At 41.6% G+C, this 23,423-nt stretch overlaps 1 protein-coding gene across 4 annotated transcripts in view; it reads right to left on the bottom strand.

Annotated features, from left to right (window-relative positions):
* The window catches only part of CABIN1 (calcineurin binding protein 1), a 4,301,447-nt gene that overhangs the window by 2,839,931 nt on the left and 1,438,093 nt on the right, over positions 1-23,423 (bottom strand). For all 4 annotated transcript variants that reach the window (XM_044068841.1, XM_044068840.1, XM_044068839.1 and 1 more), the window contains one exon: positions 9,741-9,935. In XM_044068841.1, the coding sequence (XP_043924776.1) occupies positions 9,741-9,935 (195 nt within the window). The remainder of the gene's footprint in view (positions 1-9,740; positions 9,936-23,423) is intronic.

Genomic DNA, 23,423 nt, shown 5'->3' with positions numbered 1-23,423 from the left:
ACCACCCAGACCTCTCATAGCTGACTTGCAATCTCCAATTTTAAGGAATTCAGCCAGCTACCAAGTACCGCAACCTCTCCTCGTCCCCCAATTTACCCAGTCCTCCACCTTTATCTCCCCCTTCTATTTTCAGAAAATCACAAATACTTCAATCCCCCACACTAAAAAACATACACCTGGATGCACTCCTTGGTACAGAGAACCTACTCCCTTGGTTTCTATCACTCTGCAAAGACTTCTTTATCACACCTCTGCCATACTAACCCAAAATAAGTCAGGCATATGGAAAACTGCTCTTGCTAAACCCCTTCCCCAAACAGCCTCTGCCAGAAAATGCCTCCCATTTCAGCGTGAAAAACTAATGTGCAACCGAATGTCCACTTACATCCAACACCACCACCTCCTCACTCAAACAGCATGGATTCTGGGCTGGCTGGAGTATATCGGCAGCACTTTAGTCACATACAAATGAGATCCTTCTCGACATGGATAAAGAGCACATTTCAGGAGCTCTCTTCAATGACCTTAACAAAGCTTTTAATGTTATTAACCACTTCCTGCTCCTTCACTCCCTAAAAGAAATTGGGGTTAGTCCCAACCTGGTTCCAACATTTCTTTACAAATAGGTAGTTCAGAGTCAAAATTCGCTTACCCCTATCACCTCCAACACCCTTTACCAGAGGAGTGCCCCAGAGATCTATACTCACCCCAATGCGGTTTTCAATCTTTATTAACAAACTATTCTCTGATCTCCCTAACCTTCCTATCACTCGCTAGGCAGATGACATGGTTATTCTTCAATCCAGTCTCTCTCATTCAACTATGCAAACCCAGCTTCAGCCTTACCTCCATTCCCTTCATTCTTGGCTAAACAACCATGAGCTACTCCTACACCACTCTAAAACAAAAAAGTATATCTGGAACCTCAAAAACTGGAAAAAACTCCTAAAAATCTTAACACGGCAGATCTCAATGGTTCCCCAACAACAACAGTGTCCTTTAGTCACTTTTTATGGCTAGACCAGTCATTTAACTTCCAAAGCCCCACTGAACACACTAAGAAAAAGATCAATTCTCTTTTATTCTAGTCTTGAAAAATCTCTCTCTAGACCAGCTAGAGCTGAAATATGCACAGGAGTCCTTGTTCATCTTGAATACAGGATCTCAATCATAACTATCAGCTTCTAAAAAAAAAACTCATCCACTCTACTGTCCACTGTAAACCAAATCTATGTCCTATACCTCCCATCAGGAACAGCACTGCATCACCCTTTCCAAGGCCAAATGGCTACCAGTCTCCTTAAGAGTTAAGCTACTCCTACAGTCTCTTCTTTTCAAACTACTTCAAACAGGTGCCTTTCCATCTCTTGCAGCCAAACTCCATACAAATCTACCCTCTTAGAACCTTGTAACGTCTCCCAATTAACTCCCTACAGACACCCCAAACTGCACTGTACGGACCACTCCTTCTCCATTCTTGCACCCAAACTCTGGCAACCCCCCTCACCTAAAAAAGTAGTCTCTTTCCCCACGTTCAGAACTCAAATCAAAAGATACCCCCCATCAAAAATCTGACTGCAGGTGCTTTTCCACTGGACAAATAACTCCCTTTCTCACCTGCATCAGTCCTACTTTGACCATTTGTTCTCACCTTTTGCTTCTCTCTCATTTTCTACTAAAATGAATTCACATTTCTTTTTCCTACTCTGTTAATATTTACGTATAATTTCAATTGTCTATGGGATTATCGATCTTTTGTGATTACTGTTTTTTGCAAATTTCTTTACCACGGCTGTGCCTGCAAATGGTCTATTCTGATTAGTGTATTACCCCAGTAAACAAATTAAATAAAAGAATTGCCTATCACAATGTTCAAGGTGGCACAATACACATCCTACCTTTCTGAGAAGTAGGGGTATCTCAAGGGTCAGAACTAAATCCATTACAATCTTCCACAATTACTAAAGTCATGCACAAAGTCACACACTGAGATGTACAACACATAGTCAATTCCACACACTAGTATTCTGCTCTCACTCTAAATTAACTCCAAGACAATTTCATTTCTGTGTTAATGCCAAAAGACAAGAGCTATCCTCTTTGCTCCTGAAACATACAGAATAAATGCAAATAATGACCTATACAAAATTATCATGTCTAATTATCAACCAAACCAAATCTGACCACCATACAGAAGCATTGTAGCCAGGGTGGGGCAAAGGAAGCATCTGCCCAAAGAGCAAGATGTCAGGGGGCACAATCTTCATTATTGCCATTCATTTTCTAAGCACCAGTAATGCAGTTGTTCACTACATTTCAAAGTGTCAAGTAAACAGCAAGTGCCTGACACGTCACATCAGAGAATGCATTTTGGGAACTGTCAAGCTTGTAATGGTAGCCTTCACTGCCCATATGCAGAAGGAGATACTGTAGTCCCAAGGCGCAGCTGTGATGTGGGTACATATGTCAGCCATCAGGTAAGGGGTTAGGGGTAATAAACACTCGAGTACTGTGTCACAATGGTGCAACCTGTGTGGGTCATGTGGGGAGGTTTAAAACTAAACCACCAAAAACAATAACTAAAATAAAATTTACTACAAACCAGTCTCCTGTAAAGACTAGGACCTATTCTAGAAGATATAGCAGGTGATAAAGGAAGAATTTCATTTAAATATCTATCCAAAAATGAAACAGTACAACATTATTTTTTCTTTTTACAATTTCAACAATATATTTAGATAAGTCTGTGTATAAAGTTACAAACTATATTGATTCATTATTACCCTCTGCATTAACCCATCTTCTTTTGATATTATCTCTCTGTAAATCTCGTAATCCAATTAAGTCTGTTAATACCCCAACAATATCATTCACACAATAACCTATACCTAAAAACCTATATATGAGTCTATTAATGTGAAAATGAAATTTATTTGAAGTCTTACAAAGATGTTTAGCTCTAACAAATTCTGCTTTTGGTAAAGGTAGCATATAATAAATTATTAGTACTTGTAGTAGTAATAAACAAAGATGTGAATAGTTAACCATTACTTACTCTAACCCACACATCTAAAAAAAGTCATTTCATGATAACCAAATCTACCCTCAAACATTATACCAGAGCTATGAATTTTTAGTTATCAACTTTTTTGGATGACCAATAGACAAGGATGTAAAAAAGAACATTAGAAAAAAAGGCTGCCGAGTATCTAATATGTGGGCCTGTGTCACAGGGCCTACTGCACTAGAGCTTTGCTGGACACAGGCTTGTGGTGGGTGCGGGATCTAGAGGCCTCTCTCCAGAGTTTCACCACCAAATTCAAGCCAGGAGATTCAAGTAGCTAAATGACTGGTGCAGTCCACGCAACAGAAAGTTCCATCTACTCTGACCACAGCAGATGCGCTGTTAGTATCGTAGGGCACCACCTTCAAGACGGCTGTCAGCTGTGCACCTTTTGAAGGCCTCTCATCCACAGATGAATGACAATAGCTTAATCCCTTTGGCAATTAAGGGGAAGGTTGACAAGCAAAAGAATTAAGAGAAACTGAGACTGCCTCAAGGACAGAATTACTTGGAAAACAGTGTGACCAGCACCTAGCCTCAGACTCCTTCACCTTCCAAAAATACTTGGACCTAAAACTGGAATCACACTATGGACCTTCCTGCTGGTCATGTCCTGCACAGCAACTCGTGGAGGCTTCTAACTGCCCTCCTCTGTCTCTGAGTGGCACTCAGACCATGACTGACTGTACTTTTTTGTCCGGGCAATAGATACATTAATTATTTCAATCCTGGCTTATATGGCAGCCATAGGAACACGTACAATGTTTCAGCTTTTGAAGCACCAAACTCGGGAACGTTTTCATAATCGACTATGGGAATGAAATCCAACCCGTGTAAAGGACAGAAAACTGAGCACACAAGGGTATGACACCAAAGCATGTGTGAGCAGGAGCAAGAAAAGCAGAAAAAATATCATGCCAAATTTAGGAATGCAAAAAGGAAATCTGTTACCCACAGTACAAAAGCCTCCAAACTTTAATCCACTTTAATCTGGTAACAAAACACAATCAGTTTAACAACTAAATACAAACATCTGTTTAAAACCCTTCAAATACAGCAACAGATAATAGCCAACTGAGTCTTTTAATAACACTTGCAATTTGAGTAAATCAAACAATAATGGGAAAAAAATGACTTCTGGGCACTTGCTGTTTTCTTTCTAGGAAGAGTATACCTGCAGAATAAATCTGAATCTGTATTTATCACATTTAAACTAAAACCTCTGTAAACGTTATAAAACACATTTTAAAAAAAAATACAGATAACAGCACTAAGTGCTACTGAGCTATCACTTAAATTTAACAAACAGGAAATCTATAATTACACTAGACAGTGAATAAGGTGTAAATAATAAAATACGAATATCCATACACAAACTAATACCATATAAACCTTAGTTAACATTAACTATAGAAGTAAGGCAAGGGTCCAGCATGTTCCTACGCACGAGTTCAAAAAGAAATAAAACATTATTTGTATTAGTAATACTTCCCCTAAAAAATTCAAAACAAAAGCAATACCCACAGTGCAAAATGTAAGCATTCTTTCTCTCTCTCTCTCTGACACAAAAGCTACATTGTAGCATCATCCGATACAACAACCGTCCCACTTTCTAAACATTTTTTTTGAGTGAGGAATTCTATTAAATTAGTTAAAAAAAAAAAAAAAAGCACATCTGTGCCTATTCAGGTGAGGCCCCTGCAAGGAAAAATGCTTTAATTATAAAACTTCAGCACCCCTCAGCCTATTTGGCAGAGATATTCTGTGTAAATTAACTGTGCAAACTACAGTACCTCTGATGGGATCCCTTTGGACATTTCAGACAAACCACTATCCTCTGGATTTGGGCACTCCAAGTCCAAATATAGATAAAGACACTGTTTGCCTCATGACAAATTCAATGGCGACTCGTTTCTTTATTCCATCAAACAAACAGCTGTGGACTTGCCATAATAAAAAGGTAGGTTACATTAAAGATGCAAAACCTACAAAAGTAATTGTAAACCCTGAGTCTCTGCAATAGATGGATTACTCAGCATCCCCTCTCAGATGAGAAGAGAGATGAACATATGATTTCAGCACCAGTTCCAACTAAAAGTCCATGTAAGAAACCAGGATAACTATCAGTTTGTTTAAAACCTTAGAGCTGTAAATTCAATAACTATTCCTTCTTAACCCAGCTAAAATTCACAGTTCAATTCCCCTCTACTACATTTCTTCTGTCTTTTCTCTATTCTAATTCACCCTGAAAGTCGGCATCTGTTTGTTTTTACTTACAAGAGTAAGCCACAGGCTCTATACCTAGGACATCTTCTCATTTTTGCAGAAGCACATAACATTCTTCCTTCACATTTTTCTGCTATTTACTCTGTGCCATGCATTATAACCTTGAAGCAACTCCATGTTTTCCTTAGATTATCAGGTTATTGTAGACAATGGATTTCTAATTTTTCAGAGGTAGTTAAGCCATTTTAAAAACTCTTAAAAAAGAAAAAAGACATTTTAGAACCACTACTATCAGCAAGAAAAACATGAGAATGCATTCATTCGTCAGAAACCCCCCTTATCCCTCCTGTCCTTGGCTAACCCAGTTATTCAAAGTATTTTTTTTTTTTGTTCTGGTGTAAGCATAACATAGTATTAGGCTTATTAACACAGTAAAGAAATAATGGTTTTAGACCTGTAAGATATTTTAGTACTAACTTAAGTCCTGTAGAAGTGGACCTACACTGCTTCAGGGGGATGGCAGCTGCTGCCAGGATACTGGGTATGCCATCCTCACTTACACTTGGACACAAAATCTTTGCTGCAGTTTCCACATTCTGTAGATGCCTTGTCACTATAAAGACAACTTGGCATCTCAACTTTCTAATATGAACTTTCACTATGAAATAGCCCCTTCCTAAAAATTATTAGGTGTCCAGCTTTGAATCCTGCATCTTTAATTCTAACAGGGCTGAGAACATGCTTTATGACTGTGTACTTTTTTAACCATGTTCTTCCTCCTCCTAGATCTGACCTGACAGACATCCAGAACTTATCCTGTTTGTAAACGACCCTGCATTCACAGAAGGCAGCTCACTCACTGCAACATGTTCTCTTGGCACTACAGATTAAATTCTGCTTACAGAACAATTAAATGGAAATGTGTCCCCTCAAGTAGCAGACCTGAGCTATCACTGAAGCTTAAAAAACTAACAAAGGATAAAATGGTTAATATTTTCACAGACTCGTGTTATGCTTATGTGGTAATTCATGAATTTGGGACACTACAGAGGGTAAGAGGATGTTTGACATCATCAATTCTGTCATAAAAAATGCATTTTTCATTCAATTGTTAGATGCACTCTTATTACAAAAACAAACAGCTGTGATTAAATGTACCACCCACAAGACTGTTGACTGTTAGATTTACAAAAAAAATTCCCTTGCAGATATGGTGGCTAAACAGACTGCATGTTTCATTTTGCTGCCATTTCAAACCAAAAATGCTCCTATATCATTACAAGACGTGTTGCCTTTTCAGGAACAGACTAGTGACTCTGAAAAACTAAGGTGGCCATGTGATTGCTGCCGTCATTTACCGGACTTATTACAGCACCATCCAGATGGAGGGATTCTAGCACCACAGTCATCTTTACCACAACTGGTTTGGGTGCATCATTTTCCCTACCTCCAGTGGGAAAAAAGAGAGAGAGAAATTATCCTTATGCACCAGTTTGCCACACTAAATGATATGCCCCCTTACATTTCCAATGTTATCCAGCGTATGGTTAATACATGACAGGTATGCATTCAATATAATGTTTCAAAGACAAACTTACATAAATCATGGGAACTCTTTAGTTATATCCAAAGTGATTTCTATGTGCTGCCTCAATGTCAAACTTTTTATTTCTTACTAATCATAGAAATACTTTGAGTGGATAAAAGCCTAGCAAAGCATGTAAAATGATACTATTATTATAGCCAAAATATATTAATTGTAGGGTTGGATGTTGAATGTTGCATCCAGTCAGATAGAGGCACCCATTTCACTAGTGTTTAAAAAAATTGAATAAGAAATTTCTGCATCAAGATTAAATTAAATTACTAAAACTCGAATAGTCAATATGTGTGAAGAGAAAGGCAGAAAATGGCTAAGGTGCATCACTTTAAGAACTGTTTAAATATTTGTAATGCAGTTAGCACTTCTAGAAAACATTCCCTTCAAGAATTTCTCAAAGTATGCCCTAGAAGGTTACTGGCTACACCACTGCCTCACACCTTGGAGTTACAAAATATCGATAAAACGATTTTTCTATACTATAAGAACTTATTTCTGTTGTGCAGCAAATCCACTCCCAAACAGCATCAGCTCAACAGCAACCTGACCTTTCCCTCTCTCTAGCTATGACATCAAGCATGGTAATTTGGTCTGTATCAGATCATTTACATGACAACATTCGCTTCAATCCAGATGAAAGGGTCCTTTCCTAGTTATTCTCACAGCAGCAACAGCCATCCAATGTGACGCTCATGTTTTCCACATCAGAAAAATCCACACTGATGGGAGAGAGCCAACTGGAGACACCAGAAGCCACTGAGGACTACCCATACCCACCAACTGCTCATAGGTTCATTGTAAGTACTAGGCTAGCTGCCTTGCAGGACATTTTGAACCTAGACAATTTTAATTTCAAAAGTGAAAAACAAACTTTGTACCTTGTGTCTACGAGGTAAACACTTTAACCATTACACCAACCAACCCTCATGTAACAATAGTTAAGAAGGCTGCTAAATCCATGCTCCTGTCCAGTCTTCCACATATAAACAAGTCTCCTCACTTCTCCTCTGTGGAGGAAGACATTATTCCACTGGGTTATGTAGTGGGGATCTCATGGTGATCAAAGGAGTAAACTGACTCAAGTAGGGAATTGGAAGACTTCAGGTTTAAGATAAGGCCAAGGGTGGAACTGACACACACAGAGAAAAGCCCTCTATATGCATCCTAAAGAGCATGCCATACTTGTGAAAAAGAGATATCAGCATAACGATCAGGCTAGGAATCAAGTTCAGTTACATAAAAAAGAGATATCAGCATAACGATCAGGCTAGGAATGAAGTTCAGTTACATAAAAAGAGATCAGCATAATGATCAGGCTAGGAATGAAGTTCAGTTACATAAAAAGAGATATCAGCATAACGATCAGGCTAGGAATGAAGTTCAGTTACATAAAAAGAGATATCTGCATAACGATCAGGCTAGGAATGAAGTTCAGTTACATAAAAAGAGATATCTGCATAACGATCAGGCTAGGAATGAAGTTCAGTTACATAAAAAGAGATATCAGCATAACGATCAGGTTAGGAATGAAGTTCAGTTACATAAAAAGAGATCAGCATAACGATCAGGCTAGGAATGAAGTTCAGTTACATAAAAAGAGATATCAGCATAACAATCAGGCTAGGAATGAAGTTCAGTTACATAAAAAGAGATATCAGCATAACAATCAGGCTAGGAATGAAGTTCAGTTACATAAAAAGAGATATCAGCATAACAATCAGGCTAGGAATGAAGTTCAGTTACATAAAAAGAGAGATCAGCATAACAATCAGGCTAGGAATGAAGTTCAGTTACATAAAAAGAGAGATCAGCATAACGATCAGGCTAGGAATGAAGTTCAGTTACATAAAAAGAGATCAGCATAACGATCAGGCTAGGAATGAAGTTCAGTTACATAAAAAGAGATATCAGCATAACGATCAGGCTAGGAATGAAGTTCAGTTACATAAAAAGAGATCAGCATAACGATCAGGCTAGGAATGAAGTTCAGTTACATAAAAAAGAGAGAAAAGTCCTCTGCATAAAACAAGAGGATGAGCTTATATTTCAGCAGCAGGGCAAAAAACACATCATGGATGCAAATCACTTTGGATGGCTTGCAAACACTACACAAAAAAGGGGAAACGTCACGCTGGTCCACTCACAAAAAAACACTAAAATACACAGTGAGACACCTATTACTGAATGAAGACATGTTTTACAACAGAGTCAGGAGTACACAAACGGAACTACATGAACAATGTACTCTTAACAATGATACAGTACACAGAGCCAGAGTACACAAAGGGAACTACATGAATGATGTATTCCTAACAATGACAGTACACAGAGCCAGAGTACACAAAGGGAACTACATGAATGATGCACTCTTAACAATGACACAGCACACAGAGCCAGAGTACACAAAGGGAACTGAATGAATGATGTACTCTTAATGACACAGTACCTAATGTCTTTAGCAACAGCTTACATCACTCAGCACAGGCATCAGTCTTTTTTCTTCTTCACTTCCATCCACAAAGAATGCAAGAACGGATCTGTGCTTATATGCTGTAACTTTGTGTGTCCCTGAGTTAAGAGCACAACACAGCCATTTGCAGCTTGCAGACAGAATATGAGCAAATGAGGGCATAATCCCTATAAGGAAGAGCAAAACCACACACACAGAAACCAAAGACTACCAGGGCTCCATAGATAATCACCACACTGTCAACAGGCTTAACCTAGAAATTATTTCAGTTTATAAATTAAAAATATTTTAACCTGAAACAGTAAATTGTTTAGGACCTCTGTGAAGGCAAGCAGAATGACAACAAATTTAAACATGGGACCATGCACACTTGGCCAAACCTGTAGAAGCAGCAGCTGTGCAGGACGTTCTGGTATTGAAGTAACAAATTCCAGATGTTTTACTCTGCTATAACCTCCAAAGCTTAAGGTCGAACGTAACAACTTCACCACTGCTTCATAGTCTCCTGCTTCATGCAAGCGCTGGATCTCTTCAAAGGACTGACATCTCTCCAGTGATCTAAGTTTCTTTTCAATCTAGGGAAAGCACAGAAAACAAAATAAAGATATTCATTACACCATGGAAAATATTAATTATGAAATCAGTGACCATGTGTAAGCATGATAATATTTCTACAATTCATCCTCGCAATCAAAAGCACAGCAATCCTCTAAAGAAAACATGACACATGCAAAGACATAAAAAGAATATGGTAAAACTACTAAAACAGTTGCCCACCCCTCTGGCAAAGACGTTAAAAAGCACAGTGATCCTTAAAGGACTGATGCACACACATTTTCTCCTAAAGTGGGCTTTTCCAGCACACTTTCCTAATACAACAATTTTAAAGCTCTGTTGAAAAACAAAGCACAGCTCACTAACCTGATCCTTTCACATTTATCTAAATTTACGATATGTAATAATTATGAGAGAGCATGAAAACAGATGAATTCATGGCAAAAATCAAAAAATGTTAACGACCATATTGTAATATAATTAAAAGCAGCAAGACAAATAGCAAGCAAGTTTTCAGTACCAGACAAACCATGTAAAGCACACACAGCTCAGACCAAACACACAGATCTACCCATACTGAGGCGCTTAAAATTAACCTATGTAAACCACGAAGACCTCCTAAATGTACCTTCAACAACCTCACAAACCCACAACACAAGTAGTACCCACCATGAGACATGCTATTAAGATTCACAGTTGCTCAGTTCATAAGCCCATGAGGCAAACCACCACACAATCCAATATCTTAGTCATAGTTAAATCCATAAGTGAGAAATACCAATGCACTGCTCACCAGGCTGTGCAGAGAGGGTCAGTTGCCAGGATTTGTCACATCATGCAAGCACTCAAGTCTTTCCACCACAAGTACACATAATAAAGTCAAAGTACACACGAGTATAAATGACCTGAAATGTACACACCCCTGACTAGATGAAGACAGACATGGAGTCCTCGGAATATGTGTCTGAAGGTGGTATGAACCTAGCCTTGAGCACATTCTACCATCACTAAGAATGATGCTACAATACAAACAAAATATTAATGATTTTAAGAACTAGCTTAGCATCTGGTGCAATTCAAAGGGGGTTACTAGCAATATTATCCTGGGAATAGATGGTAGACGGTCCCAAATGGTTTGTGGAGGAAGGCCTGCACCCCCCAGGCTTTTGTATATTAACTAAATTCTTGTATATCCCCCAAAGGGCCATTTTTAGGTAATGTCAATCTTCTAAAGCTTACAACATAACTAAACAGAATACCGATAACATTACGGCATTGCTGCTCAAAACTAGCAGCCTTAAAACACTTGACTCCCTACAAGCAATCCCAATCCTGGAAAACAATGAAATAAGCATCATCACAGAAACCAGGTTCAAGACCACTGAAAGCACTCCATCACTGCAGGGTTTAAATGCCTAAGGCACATTCAGACTCACAACTAAGGCAAAAAAGGCAGCATCATCTCCACAGTCTTAAAAAAAAAAACACTTCCCCTCTAAACTCTTTAGACAAGGTAATGACCTGGAACTCCTCTGCATCCAACTTACCATTAACAAAACTCCACAGCTAACCATAGGACACCCTCAATGTCCCCCCTCGGTCCCTACCTCCTATCTAACTAGTATAGAGTTCCTAAGGAATAAACAAACATCATTCTACTAGGAGACTTAAACCAATGACTCCATAAACTGGGAGACTTGTACATCTTCAAACCTCTATGCCCAGAGATTTCAGGACTTCATCAATACAAACTCTGACTAGACAGTTCGCACCACAAGCAGGGTCAATAAAATTCTGGACTAGGTCCTTACCATCATGGAGCAGCTTTGCTCTCCACCAATTACAACTTCCTCCCTTGTCAAATCAGACCACAGGTCATCACAATCACCATAAGACTAAAGCATCTTCCAATACCTTGGTATTCAGGGATTATGTGAATGCTGATCTACTAAAACTTAGTGATGACCTGGCTAAATTTAGAAGCCCCTTCCAAAGTGATGATCCTACTTCTTATGTGGAGTCCCTAATTGCCAAATTCTATGCACATGTAAATAGCTGCACCTGTTCTCCTCAGAAATAAAAACATCAAATTCAAAAATAACCCCCCATGATGGAGCCTCAATACAAACAGGTTCTATAATAAAGAAAAAAAAGAAATTATGTCTTACCATAATGTTCCGTCTGTGTTGTCAATCTTCACTAATACTTGACTGTGGGCTCGGTTCCGAGCCTTGGAACCGACTCTGCCGTTTTTCTAGCGTGCGCCTCCCAAAACTCTCGAGCTAGACTCTACTCATAATGCTCCTTACTAAATTACCTCAAATCGAGGTTGCCTACAATAGTGACAGACAAGTAATAAATAAGAGACCATATCTGTATCCCTATTATGAAGCCAGCATTTGGGAATATTCAGTCTACTAAGAGTCTTAGGCAGGTTGAAGGAGGGGGCAAATGTCAAAGATTAGTGAAGAACAACAACACAGATAGAATGTTATGGTAAGACATAACTTCTTTATCTGATGTTGTCAATCTTCACGTAATCCTCGACTGTGGGACAGAGTCCCTAGCTACCTGAATCTTGGGAAGCCTCATGAAAGAATATTCCTGAGCACCATCAAATCGAATGATGCAGGTCCCCTAGAGGCCTGGTCCAGTTTGTAATGAGTAAAAGTATGAGGAGATGCCCATACAGCTGCTGCACAAATGTCATCTAAAGAAGCTCTAGCATGAAAAACTGCGGAAGCTGCTACAGCACTAGTTGAATGGGCTTTTACAGGACATGGTGGGTGAAGCCACTTTGAGTGATAAATAAAGGTGATACAATCCCGAAGCCATTCAGCTAATGTAACATTAGAAACTGGGTTACCCAAGGAAAGTGAGGAAAAGGCAATGAACAGTTGGTTGTATTTTCTGATGTCCTTTGTTCTGGGAAGGGAAAAATATAATTGCCTGTGGACATCCAATAAGTGCTAACAATACTCTCCCTTATTAGAGAAATTAGGGAAAAAGACTGGTAGATGCAAGGTTTGATTGATATTTGATTCTGAGACAACCTTCGGCAGAAAAGATGGATTCCTCCTGAGGGAGACCCTGTCCTTATGAAATATTAAACAGGGAGACCTACAGGACAAGGCTTGAATTTCCAATATTTTTTTGGCTGAAGTGATAGCAATCAAAAACAAAGTTTTCCAGGTACAAAATTTCAAATCACAAGTTGCCGAAAGTTCAAAAGGGGACAAAGTGAGAGACTGTAGGACCAAGGGTAAATCCCATGAACAATGGGTTCTTTAAACGGAGGTCTTAGCATTAAGGTTCCTTTCAAAAAGGCCTTACAAAGTTTATGAGACATAAGTGAAGAACCATCAAAACCAATATGGAAATTAGATATCACAGTGGGATGCACTTGAATGGTAGAGGCGGAGGAGCCAGACCGATAAAGGCTAGAAAATCTAAAACTTTAATATCGATCCCCACACAACACCTGTAGATATTGTCAAGTGACCATCTAGCAAATTTTATCCATTTATGGTACAGCCTCCTAGCTGAAGGTTTGATGCTGGCCAAAATGATTTGTCGGACCGGGGAAGTAAGAGAGAAATGCCTGGCGATCATGGGAACTGGAGAAGCCACGCAGTGAGTTTGAGATTCGGGTGAACCATTCCTTCTGGGTGAGCAAACAGGTCTGGAGCTGGGTCTAGAATCCAAGGTTTCCAAAGTAGGTTAGGCCAAAGGAAGGGAAACCAAATTCGTCAAGGCCAGAACAGAACAATGAGGATTATTTTGTTCTTCGACCTCTTGGTTTTCTTTACAAAACTGACATATCAGAGTCGTCAGGGGAAAAGCATACAGAAAACTGGGGGGGGGTTAATCATGGAGAAGAGCGTCTCTGGACCCCCTGGAGGGGGAGGTTAACACAATAACTGTTGCACTTGTTATTCAGAGGGGATGTGAATAGATCGCAGCAAGGTTGACCTCAGTGGCGGAATATCTTTTCCACCAATACTGGATTGAGAGACCACTCGTAAGGCATTAGGATAGCTCTGCTCAACTTGTCCACAATTATGCTGGAGCCCCCCAGAATGTGCATTGCCATTAGAAAGCAGTTAGAAGAAATCACCCATTGCCATACTCTGAGGGCTTCTCAACAAAGCAGGCAAGACTTGGTTTCCCCTTGTTTGCTGATGTACCAGACTACTGACAAGTTGTCTGTCTGTACTGCCACTGTTCCAAAGGGGAGGGTATCTTGAAATGCTAGCAACACTAAGAGCACCGCCTTCACCTCTAGAACACCAATATGCAAATTAGCCTCCATCTGGGACCAAGTGTCTTGGACTGTCCTTCCCAGATAATGCCCCCCACCTCCACCCTATCTGGGAAGCATCCGTGGTCACTATGGCTTGGGGCTGAGGTAGGACAAAGGGATAGCCCAACAAGATTTCATGGGAAATGAGCCACCAACGATTGGTGATCAAAATCTGATGAGACATCGGTTGGTATAATAATGACCATTCGGAAGCCAGAAGCCACTGAAGAATCTGCATGTGTTATCTGGCATGGGAACTAGGGTAATACAGACTGCCACTGACCATAGAGCCCGCAAGATGAGTCTTGCTGGAACAGTTCTGTTCTGAATGATGTGGTTTACTTGTGATCTAATCCTCTGGAGCCTCTCTAATGGGAGTGATGTAAATCCTGTGACTGTGACTGTGTCTAGTACAACTCCAATGAATTCCAGCTGTTGTGTGGGTTCTAAATGGGATTTTTCATAACTTACTGTGATTCTTAAGGTGGTGCAAAGATGAAGGGTATAATCTCTTGCATTTACAAGATGATGCCTGGTGGAAACAATAAGGAGCCAGTCATAAAGACATGAAAATACTCAGAACCCTAGCAGTCTGAGATGTGCTGCTATCACTGCCATGCATTTGTTGAACACCCTGGGGGGCCATGCTGAGGCCAAAGGGCAGTGCCCTGAACTGACAGTGACCGTCTCCCAGTTGGAAGTACAAGAATCTTCTGAAGCGCTTGTCCATTTTTAAGTGGTAATACACATCCTGAAGATCTATGGAGCACATCCAGTCGTTTTTTCCAAAAATGGTAGTACTGACTGTACCGAGACCATCCAGAATTTGGTTTATTGAACTGATTTGTTCAACTGGCTGAGATCCAAAATGGGTTTCAAGTCCCCTGTTTTTTGGGCACTAAAGAACCTTGAGTAGACTTCAGATTCTCTCTGGTCTGGTGGGACTGACTGGATGACTTTTGTTGAGCAATTTTTTTGATTTCTAAGACTGCTGCTTCCCTGTGACTGGGTGGAACCGTCTGGGAGTCTTTTTTGTGTTTTTGGATTTATTGAAAAAGGAATGATGTAGCCTCTGGAAATTATCTCCCGCACCCATTTGTCCATTGTCATCTGTAGCCAGGCAGATTGGTGCAGGGATAATCGTTCCCCGACTGCCTCCAGAGGAAGGCAATTGGGCCTCAGTTCAGGAGTGCTGGTAGGAGTTACCCGAGAAGGAATCTCTGGACCTCTAGTTCTGTGGGACACTTCTGCCTCTTGGATGGCGTCTCCCATTATTACTCCCCCCTTTGCCCCAGGAGAAGTCCTTGCCATGCGAGTCTTGGAAAGGCCCTTGGATCTTTTTGAACCATAGCCTCCCACTTCTCTGGTTCCTAGCGTATGGCCACTGAGGAGTGGAGAAGCGTACGCCCACAGCAGAAAGAGCCTTCCCATCTTTCTCACATCTGGCTAGTGTGCCTTTAACCTTGGGTCCAAACAGGGATGATCCGTCAAACGGTGCATTGAAGAATGAAGATTTAAATGGCTCTGCAAAGTCACACAAATGCATCCAGGTGAGTCTCCTGATGCATACGGCTGAACCTGCTGCTCTTGTCATCCCTTCAGCGACATGAGCAGTTAGCCTCATGGACAAATCGAAAATTGATTCAAGGGTGGTGAGCTGACAGGTAAGCTTATCTTGGATCCCTTCAGCTACTGCACCTATGAGAGTGTGTCTGAAAGCTCTTTGATCAGATGTCTCTGCAACCTAGTGAAGTGTGATATAATTCAAGGACCTGAGAGCAAGATCGATGAAGTATATATGTACTTCCCAAACCTATCCATAGTCCTAGACTCCTTTGTTAGGAGGATGGATCATAGGACTTTCTTTTGCAAGTTCCTTTTTGCTGGCTGCCGCTATCACCATGGCGTCTCCAGGAATACCCCTGGCCCAATGTTGCTCATCCTTAGGGGCAGACAGAAATCTGGTCAGGTCTCTTAAGGATCGGTTTAATGGCGTCAGGAATCTTCCAAACCCACTGAGCGATCAGTTTAATATGATTGTCAGCAGGTGGAGAGATCAGAGAGGTAGTGGGCTGGGCACGAAAAGTCTCCAGATATAGAGATTCCTCTGAGGAAAGTTGAAGGGAAATCCAGCCACCCCTCCGTTTCAGGATTTCTAGGATGTCCCTGAAGAAATCATCATTAGGGAGAAACCTAGGGGAACCTTCCCCTTCATCGAAATCAGTATCTTCTGTGAAAGAGTCTTCTGGGGAGTCCAAGTGCTTCTTCTTGCACTTTTTCTTTGAAGGTACCTCTTCGGTAGGATGTTCCAGAAAGGTATCCGAAGAAGAACTCACCATGGTGGCTCATTCCTGAGGCTTCTGTGCCCTCTGTCCCAGGGATAAGCCTGGAGGAAGCACTGGTCAAGGGGATGTACAAGATGCTTGGCCCGGCAGGGATGGCACAGACTGAGTCCACAAGGGAGAAAGCCTTCTCCATGGCCCGAAAGGCAGCCCCCCCCCCCAGTAGAGGGATGGGAGCCTAGAACTGAAATACACTCTTTTGGAACCGTGGTCCTACCCCACACAGAGGAAGCCACCTCTCCAAGGTACAAGCCAAGGTCAAGGGGCAGAAAGTATCTGAGTCGAGCCCTGTCCCTTGGAACCAGCAATGAAGCCTCGCCCCACAAGGTCTTCGGTTCAGACAAACTGGAAGAGCTCAAGGCAATCATTGGTGTCAGAGAAGTAGCGCTAACCAGCACTGAGGTAGTTGGAGCTGGGAAAGTTGGTACCAGGGGCTTCAAAATCTCGGCTGCAGTCGGAGTAGGACTCTGAATGGGCATTGAGGAAGGACTGGCTCTGGAGCCAAGTTAGCTTGGAACCAAGGAAGGAGGCAACCCCTTTGCCATCAGGAGCTGGTTGACCAGTCTCATAATATCTGACTCGGAAAGGCTCTTAGACTGAATAAAAGAGGCTGATGGGGACCTAGGTGGTCTCAGTCTCAAAAAGGGACTTGGTGGGCAGTCAGAAAACGGGTCCACTGATGAAGAATAAGAGGTCCTTTGTAAGGAAATAGGACAAGGCTGTTTAGGTACCGATGATTCACAGCTGGTACCGAAGCTCCAGATGTCTGCACCAAAGTTTGTCTTGAAGTCGAGTCATCTTCACCTAGCAGTGCCGAAGATGCAGTCGATGCCATAGGTGGTTTGGTAAATTTAGCAGGCAGTTCTGAGGAACTTGTAAGAGCTGAATGCAGTCTTTTTTTTTGTTTCGGATGATGAAGACGAAGAAGAGGAAGAGCTGGCTTCAGTCTTAGGACCACATATTGCCTCTTCAAAATCACTCTTCAGAAGTCTCTTTTAAATAAGTTTGTTTCTGCGCTCAGTCAAGGTTCTTGTGGGGAAACCATGGCAAACAGCACAATCCTCCTGGAGATGGACAGCACCTATACAATATACTCAGAAAATGTGTCCATCTGAGTTGGGCATTATTCTCCCGCATTTTTGGCACCTCAAACTCAGAGGTGCCCGTAGTAGATTCATCACCCATGGTAACAAAATACAGGCCTAACGCACTCTAACACATGCAGAGGAAAGAGAAACAGGTAAAGAAAGTCTTTTTTTTTTTGAAAAAGGACAGAAAAGGGGAAAAAATTACAACAATGGTAAAAATGGAAGCAGAAAAAGGAAGTACCAACACTGGTACGTTAAACTACCTAACAGGAGAAAGGAAGATAAGGGAGAAAGCAAGCCCACACACACTGCAATAATAGAGGAGAGGGTAGAAACTATAGAGAACATAGCAAATATAGAAGATTTATAGGAAAAAAGGAGATAAAAACAAAAAGATTAGAAATTTACAATATTATAATGCCAAAGCTCGAGACATAGGTTAGACGCATCTGACAGTACAACGCAGCAAACGAGATCTGAGGTAATTTATTAAGGAGCATTATTGGTAGAGCCTAGCTTGAGGGTTTTGGGAGGCGCGAGCTGGAAAAACAGCAGAGTCGGTCTTGAGGCTTGGAACCAAGCCCACAGTCAAGGATTACGTGGAGAATGACATCAGATCTTATTGCATGCAAAAATAAAATATAAATATCAAGATGCCAAAAACGCTCTTACTAAATTAAATAAGGACCTTCTGACCCTTATCAAATCAACCAAAGCCAAATACAAGGTAAAGAATAACCACAAAGCCTTTGTTGACTACGTTAAAAATCTGAAAAAACAATGCCCAGCACTTTGCACAACTAATAGTACACAACATAATATATTAGGACCCAGAGGACAAAGACAATTTATCAGCAGACAGATTTAGTTCAAATTTCATGCCTCTCTCCCTTTAAATATTCTTAAACCACATACTCATACCTACAACCGTCCCCACCCTCCACCAAATCTCCCAAGAACGAAATCTCAAGATGGTACCCAAGGCCAAGAACACTGTTTATGGGGCCAAATAACAGCACGCTGCATACTGGTCAACCTAAAACTTCTTCAATACAACCTCAAACCAGGCTTCATGCTGGATGAAAGGAGGATATCAGTACTAATTCTCTTGACAAAGGTGGGGGTTCAACAGAACCATAAGCTTGACTAATCTCATCTATAAGGGTACGGAAATAATAAATAGGGATATAGGTAACCTACAGATTCCCTTAGCCATCCAGTTCACATTTGTCAAGGGCAAGTCCTACCTACTAAACTTGGTCAAATGCTTTAAAAAAGTTAATGAAGCAATGGCCGAAGGCAAAACACTGCACATCACATATGTGACGTACCTCCCTGGACTACATGAAAAGAGACATGGAGGAGCTTTCTGATTCTGCAGCCCTGGCAGGTATGACTGTAGCCCTGAGTAGCATCCAGCCGCCACCCAGAATGATACCACAGTACAAGGACAAAATGATTGACTTTAACAATTGGCTAAGCTTCTGGTGTCATTCTAAGGGGATCCAGTATCTGTCTGCCTGGGATGACATGATCAATAAACCACGATGCTTTGCCAGAGATGGCCTGCACCTGTCGTCCTTGGGATTCCGGATACTGGCTAAGGCTCTTGCCACCCCTATAGTGCCTTTTTTAGGCAAGACTCAAATGATAAATTCACCACCGTAACAGGTACAAGCAAGCAAAATCTGAGGGTAATGCTACTCAATGCTAGAAGTCTAAACCTCAAAATGCATGCACTCGAGGCACTCCTTAAAATGGAGAACATCGACATATGTGCAGTGAGAGAGACCTGGTTCAAGGCTCCAGAGAGCACCCCTGCATTACCAGGCTATAATTCATAACACACCTTTCGGCCACCTAACTTGGACCGAAGCACTAAAGGCGGAGGCGTGTCCATATTCATTAAGGATATACACACCTCCAGGCTAGTTGCTCAGCATAATGCATCTGAGATTATCCAAGTGCAACTAACTCTGGGCAAGACCGCAATGCAAACTGTAGCTTGCTACAGATCCCCCACCATGCCCCAGGGTTCCCACTCCTCATTTCTTGATGTACAGGAAAATATTAGGGTACAACCTAACACCCTAATAATGGGCGATTTCAACTACCCCATTATTAACTGGGAAAACTACTCATGTACCAACTCTTGTGCTCAACGTTTTCTGGAATTCATAAATTCCAATGCCTTGGATCAACTTATCCACACCCCCCACCAGTGGTAGCAATATCCTAGACCTGGTCATTACCAACATGGGCAATCGGTGTTCCACACCAGAGGTCAATTCCTCGGTCAGATCCGACCACAAGCAAATCACCCTACACATCCACATCCCAGCCCCACCCCCCAGTAGGGAAACCACCGTAAAAAATTTCTCCAAAGCCAACTTCACTCTTCTTAAGACAGAAGTGGCAAACTTCATGACACCCATGCTGACAGACAATAGAGATACGACTGTTGAATCCTATACAACTGCACTTTATAAGCACTTACACGAGTGCATGGATCATGCTATCCCTAACAGAACCAAGATGCTATCCTCCAAAAAAAGGAAGCCAATCTGGTGGTCCCCTGCTATAAACAACCTCTACAACAGAAGAAACTGTTGCAAAAAAGAGTAAAATCCCATAATTGGAGGAACTCCGTGGTCAGCCTCAGTAAGAAGCTGAGATCCCTCATAAAATCCTTCAAAGCTAGTTACGAAAACAAAATCGCCACTGAGACAACCACAAAGCATTCTATAGCTATGTCAAGAATCTCAATGGCAACACTCAGATCTGCTCTGAGTTACAGCACAATGGCACTAAATATACAGAACCAACTGATACTGCCAACATCCTGGCAGACAGGTTCAGTGCTAACTTTACCCCTCTCTCATCCCCTAAAGGGCCCATCTCTACACCAGAAGAATGCAAAGTACCTGTAATCATGGCTGCACAGGTAAAAAACACGCTCTCCAAAGCCAAGAACACAGCATCCCATGGGTCCTGACAACATCCCAGGCTGCTTTCTACATGAACTACAGAACGAACTGGCACCCCACCTAAGTACCATGTTCAATCATAACCTCACCTCAGGCTTTGTGCCCACTGAATGGCTCACAGTAATGGTTATCCCACTTCGCAAAGGGGGAGCCATCACGGACCCCGGGAACTACCGCTCCATTAGCCTGACGAGCCTGGTCTGCAAGGCTGTGGAGAGCATCATCATGGAACTTATAAACAATGACATTGGTAATCTCCAAACTCTGGACCCTACCCAGTTTGGGTTTGTAAAAGGCAGATCATGTCTCCTAAACCTGATAGACTTCTTTGAAGCGGTTACCAAAGCTGTAGATGAGGGTAAGGTTGTACACACAGCCTACCTAGATCTCGCAAAAGCTTTCGATACCAACCCCCACTCTGGAATTATAGAAAAACTCACTATAGGTATAAATCCCTATGTCACAAAATGGGTTACCAATTGGCTCACTGACCGAACCCACACTTTGAAAGTAGTAGACTCTAAATCCAACTTCAGAACAGTGACAAGTGGAGTACCAGTCCTAGGTCCTCTCCTGTTTGATATCTACTTCTCTGAAGTACAGGCTAACAGAAGGTCTTTGGCTAACAAAGTTCCCAGATGACTGCAAACTAGGAGCCATAATCAAATCTCCTAACGATGTGGACATCCTACAAAAGGGCCTCACTGAGACAGATGCCTGGTATCAAAGCCATGGCCTCAAGCTCAATGCCAAAAAGTGCATTGTTATCCCGTTTGGCAAAAACTGTACCCATGAACTACCACATAGGTGGTAGTCTACTTAACACCGAAAGTGTGATAAGAGACCTTGGGACACAGGTGGACAGTAGTCTCCTTTGATAATCACATCGCCACAGTAGTCAGGAAATCCTTCTACGTGGCACACCTCATCACAAAAGGTTTCTCATCCAGGAAAAAAGAGGTCATTGTTCCCCTCTACTCATCACTCATTAGACCCATTATAGAGTACAATGCCTCTTTTGGTATGTCCCTCACAAGACATCTACAACAACTGGAAAGGCCACAGAAATACCTCACAAAGAGGATTACTGGCCTCAAACAGATGCCCTACACATACAGTCTCAAAAAACTCCAGCTTTACTTTGCCGCATATCGCGTACTCAGAGGCGATATCTGCCTAACATACAAAGCTATGTCAAACCCAGAGCTGTTGGACATGCTCCACGTAAAGAAATCCCAATCCCTCCAAGCTACATGCTCTAGGGACCTAAACCTTGTCACCACAATAAACAGAACATGCTGGAGGGATAGATTCCTGTCTCAGAGACTTCCCATACTCTGGAATAAATTACACATCTATATAAAAAAAAACTCCTCATTAGCACTCTTCAAGAAAAATTTTGATGATTGGATGGGAGATAGGAAATTCACCCCGGGGATCACTTCTGTGGCTTTGCTTGACAGGGGCACAGGAAAATATTTTTCTTGGGTGGCAAAAGCCAGGGTACCGCTTGGCTAGGCTTATATAGGCCATAGGGCCAATAGCCTAGTACCTACCTATGAACCTATGTGGACCTTACAAAGGCATTTGACACCATCCTGCAGTCAGGTATCATAGATAAAATCTCTCAGCTAAATGTCAATCATTATATGTAACTTAATGGATATCAAATTGGCTCATAAATGGAACCAATGAAGTTGAGGTGGGCTGTTCTACCTCCTACAAAAGACATGTCACTACCACTGCACCTCAGAGTTCAGTCCTTGGGCCACTCCTTCTGGCATTTACTTCTCAGAAGTTAAAGCTTATGTTAAGGGCTTGTGGTTGACCAAGTTTGCAGATGACTGCAATATGGTGGCGTGTTAACTCCCTGGTGGTCACCAAATTCCACCAAGAGGGTCGGTCCTGAACAAACAGATGACGTCAAAACCCTGGAGTCAAAGCTTGCTTATACTCAGCACTGATAAGACCATTTATTGAGCACAATGTCCCTTTTGGGATGTACCCCACTAAATGCATCAGTTAGAAAGGTCCTAAACGTTCCTAGCCAAGATGATCACATGCCTAAAATCTCTGAGCTACCAAGACAGGATGAAGCTTTATCCCTTTATGTAGTATCTGATGGACTTTTGACAGGAGAGCTCACTCTCAACCACGTCATTAGAGACCCACTTAGTCTGGCCGTCCTCTATCTCCACAGGTGCAAGAACTCTCCCAATACCAGAAGCAGGGACCTACATATTTTCACCAACAGATTTAAAATAAACACAGTGCAGGGGCAGATTAAAAGCCAGCACTCCCCAAAGCTCTGGAATAGACTTTTCCCGCATGTTGAGGAGTGCGACTCACTATTATTTTTCTTTAAACATCACCTAAATGACTGCATGGATATCTAGAAATCAACTCCACGACTATCTGATATGACCCTCCTAAAAAAATATGACACAAGTGGGAGGGTACTGGAATGGCATGAATGGTCATAAGACTCAGTGGACTTAGACCATCAATGACTCTACACAGGAGGATTGGATAAGACCACTGCTTCTGTTGAATAATCTCTGAACAAGTATTTATGCTCATCAGTAACAAAGCTCTTGACAATTCTAGAGAAACTCTTCCCCATGCAAACAACATATGTAACATGGTCATCTTCAGGATGGATTTCACCAACATATCTTGACAGATACTTACCCACAGGGGTTAGTATAATGCTGTCTGGGCCCCAAATGAACCTCCCATGAGGATGCAACTAAGCTCCAATCCCTTGCCATATCAAGTATCCATCAGA

This window comes from Protopterus annectens, chromosome 4.part0, assembly GCF_019279795.1.
Source record: "Protopterus annectens isolate FY-2018-M chromosome 4.part0, PAN1.0, whole genome shotgun sequence".
NCBI classification, from domain to species: Eukaryota; Metazoa; Chordata; order Ceratodontiformes; family Protopteridae; genus Protopterus; species Protopterus annectens.
Note: the sequence above shows the minus strand (reverse complement) of the source record. Positions and strands in the feature narration are given on the sequence as shown.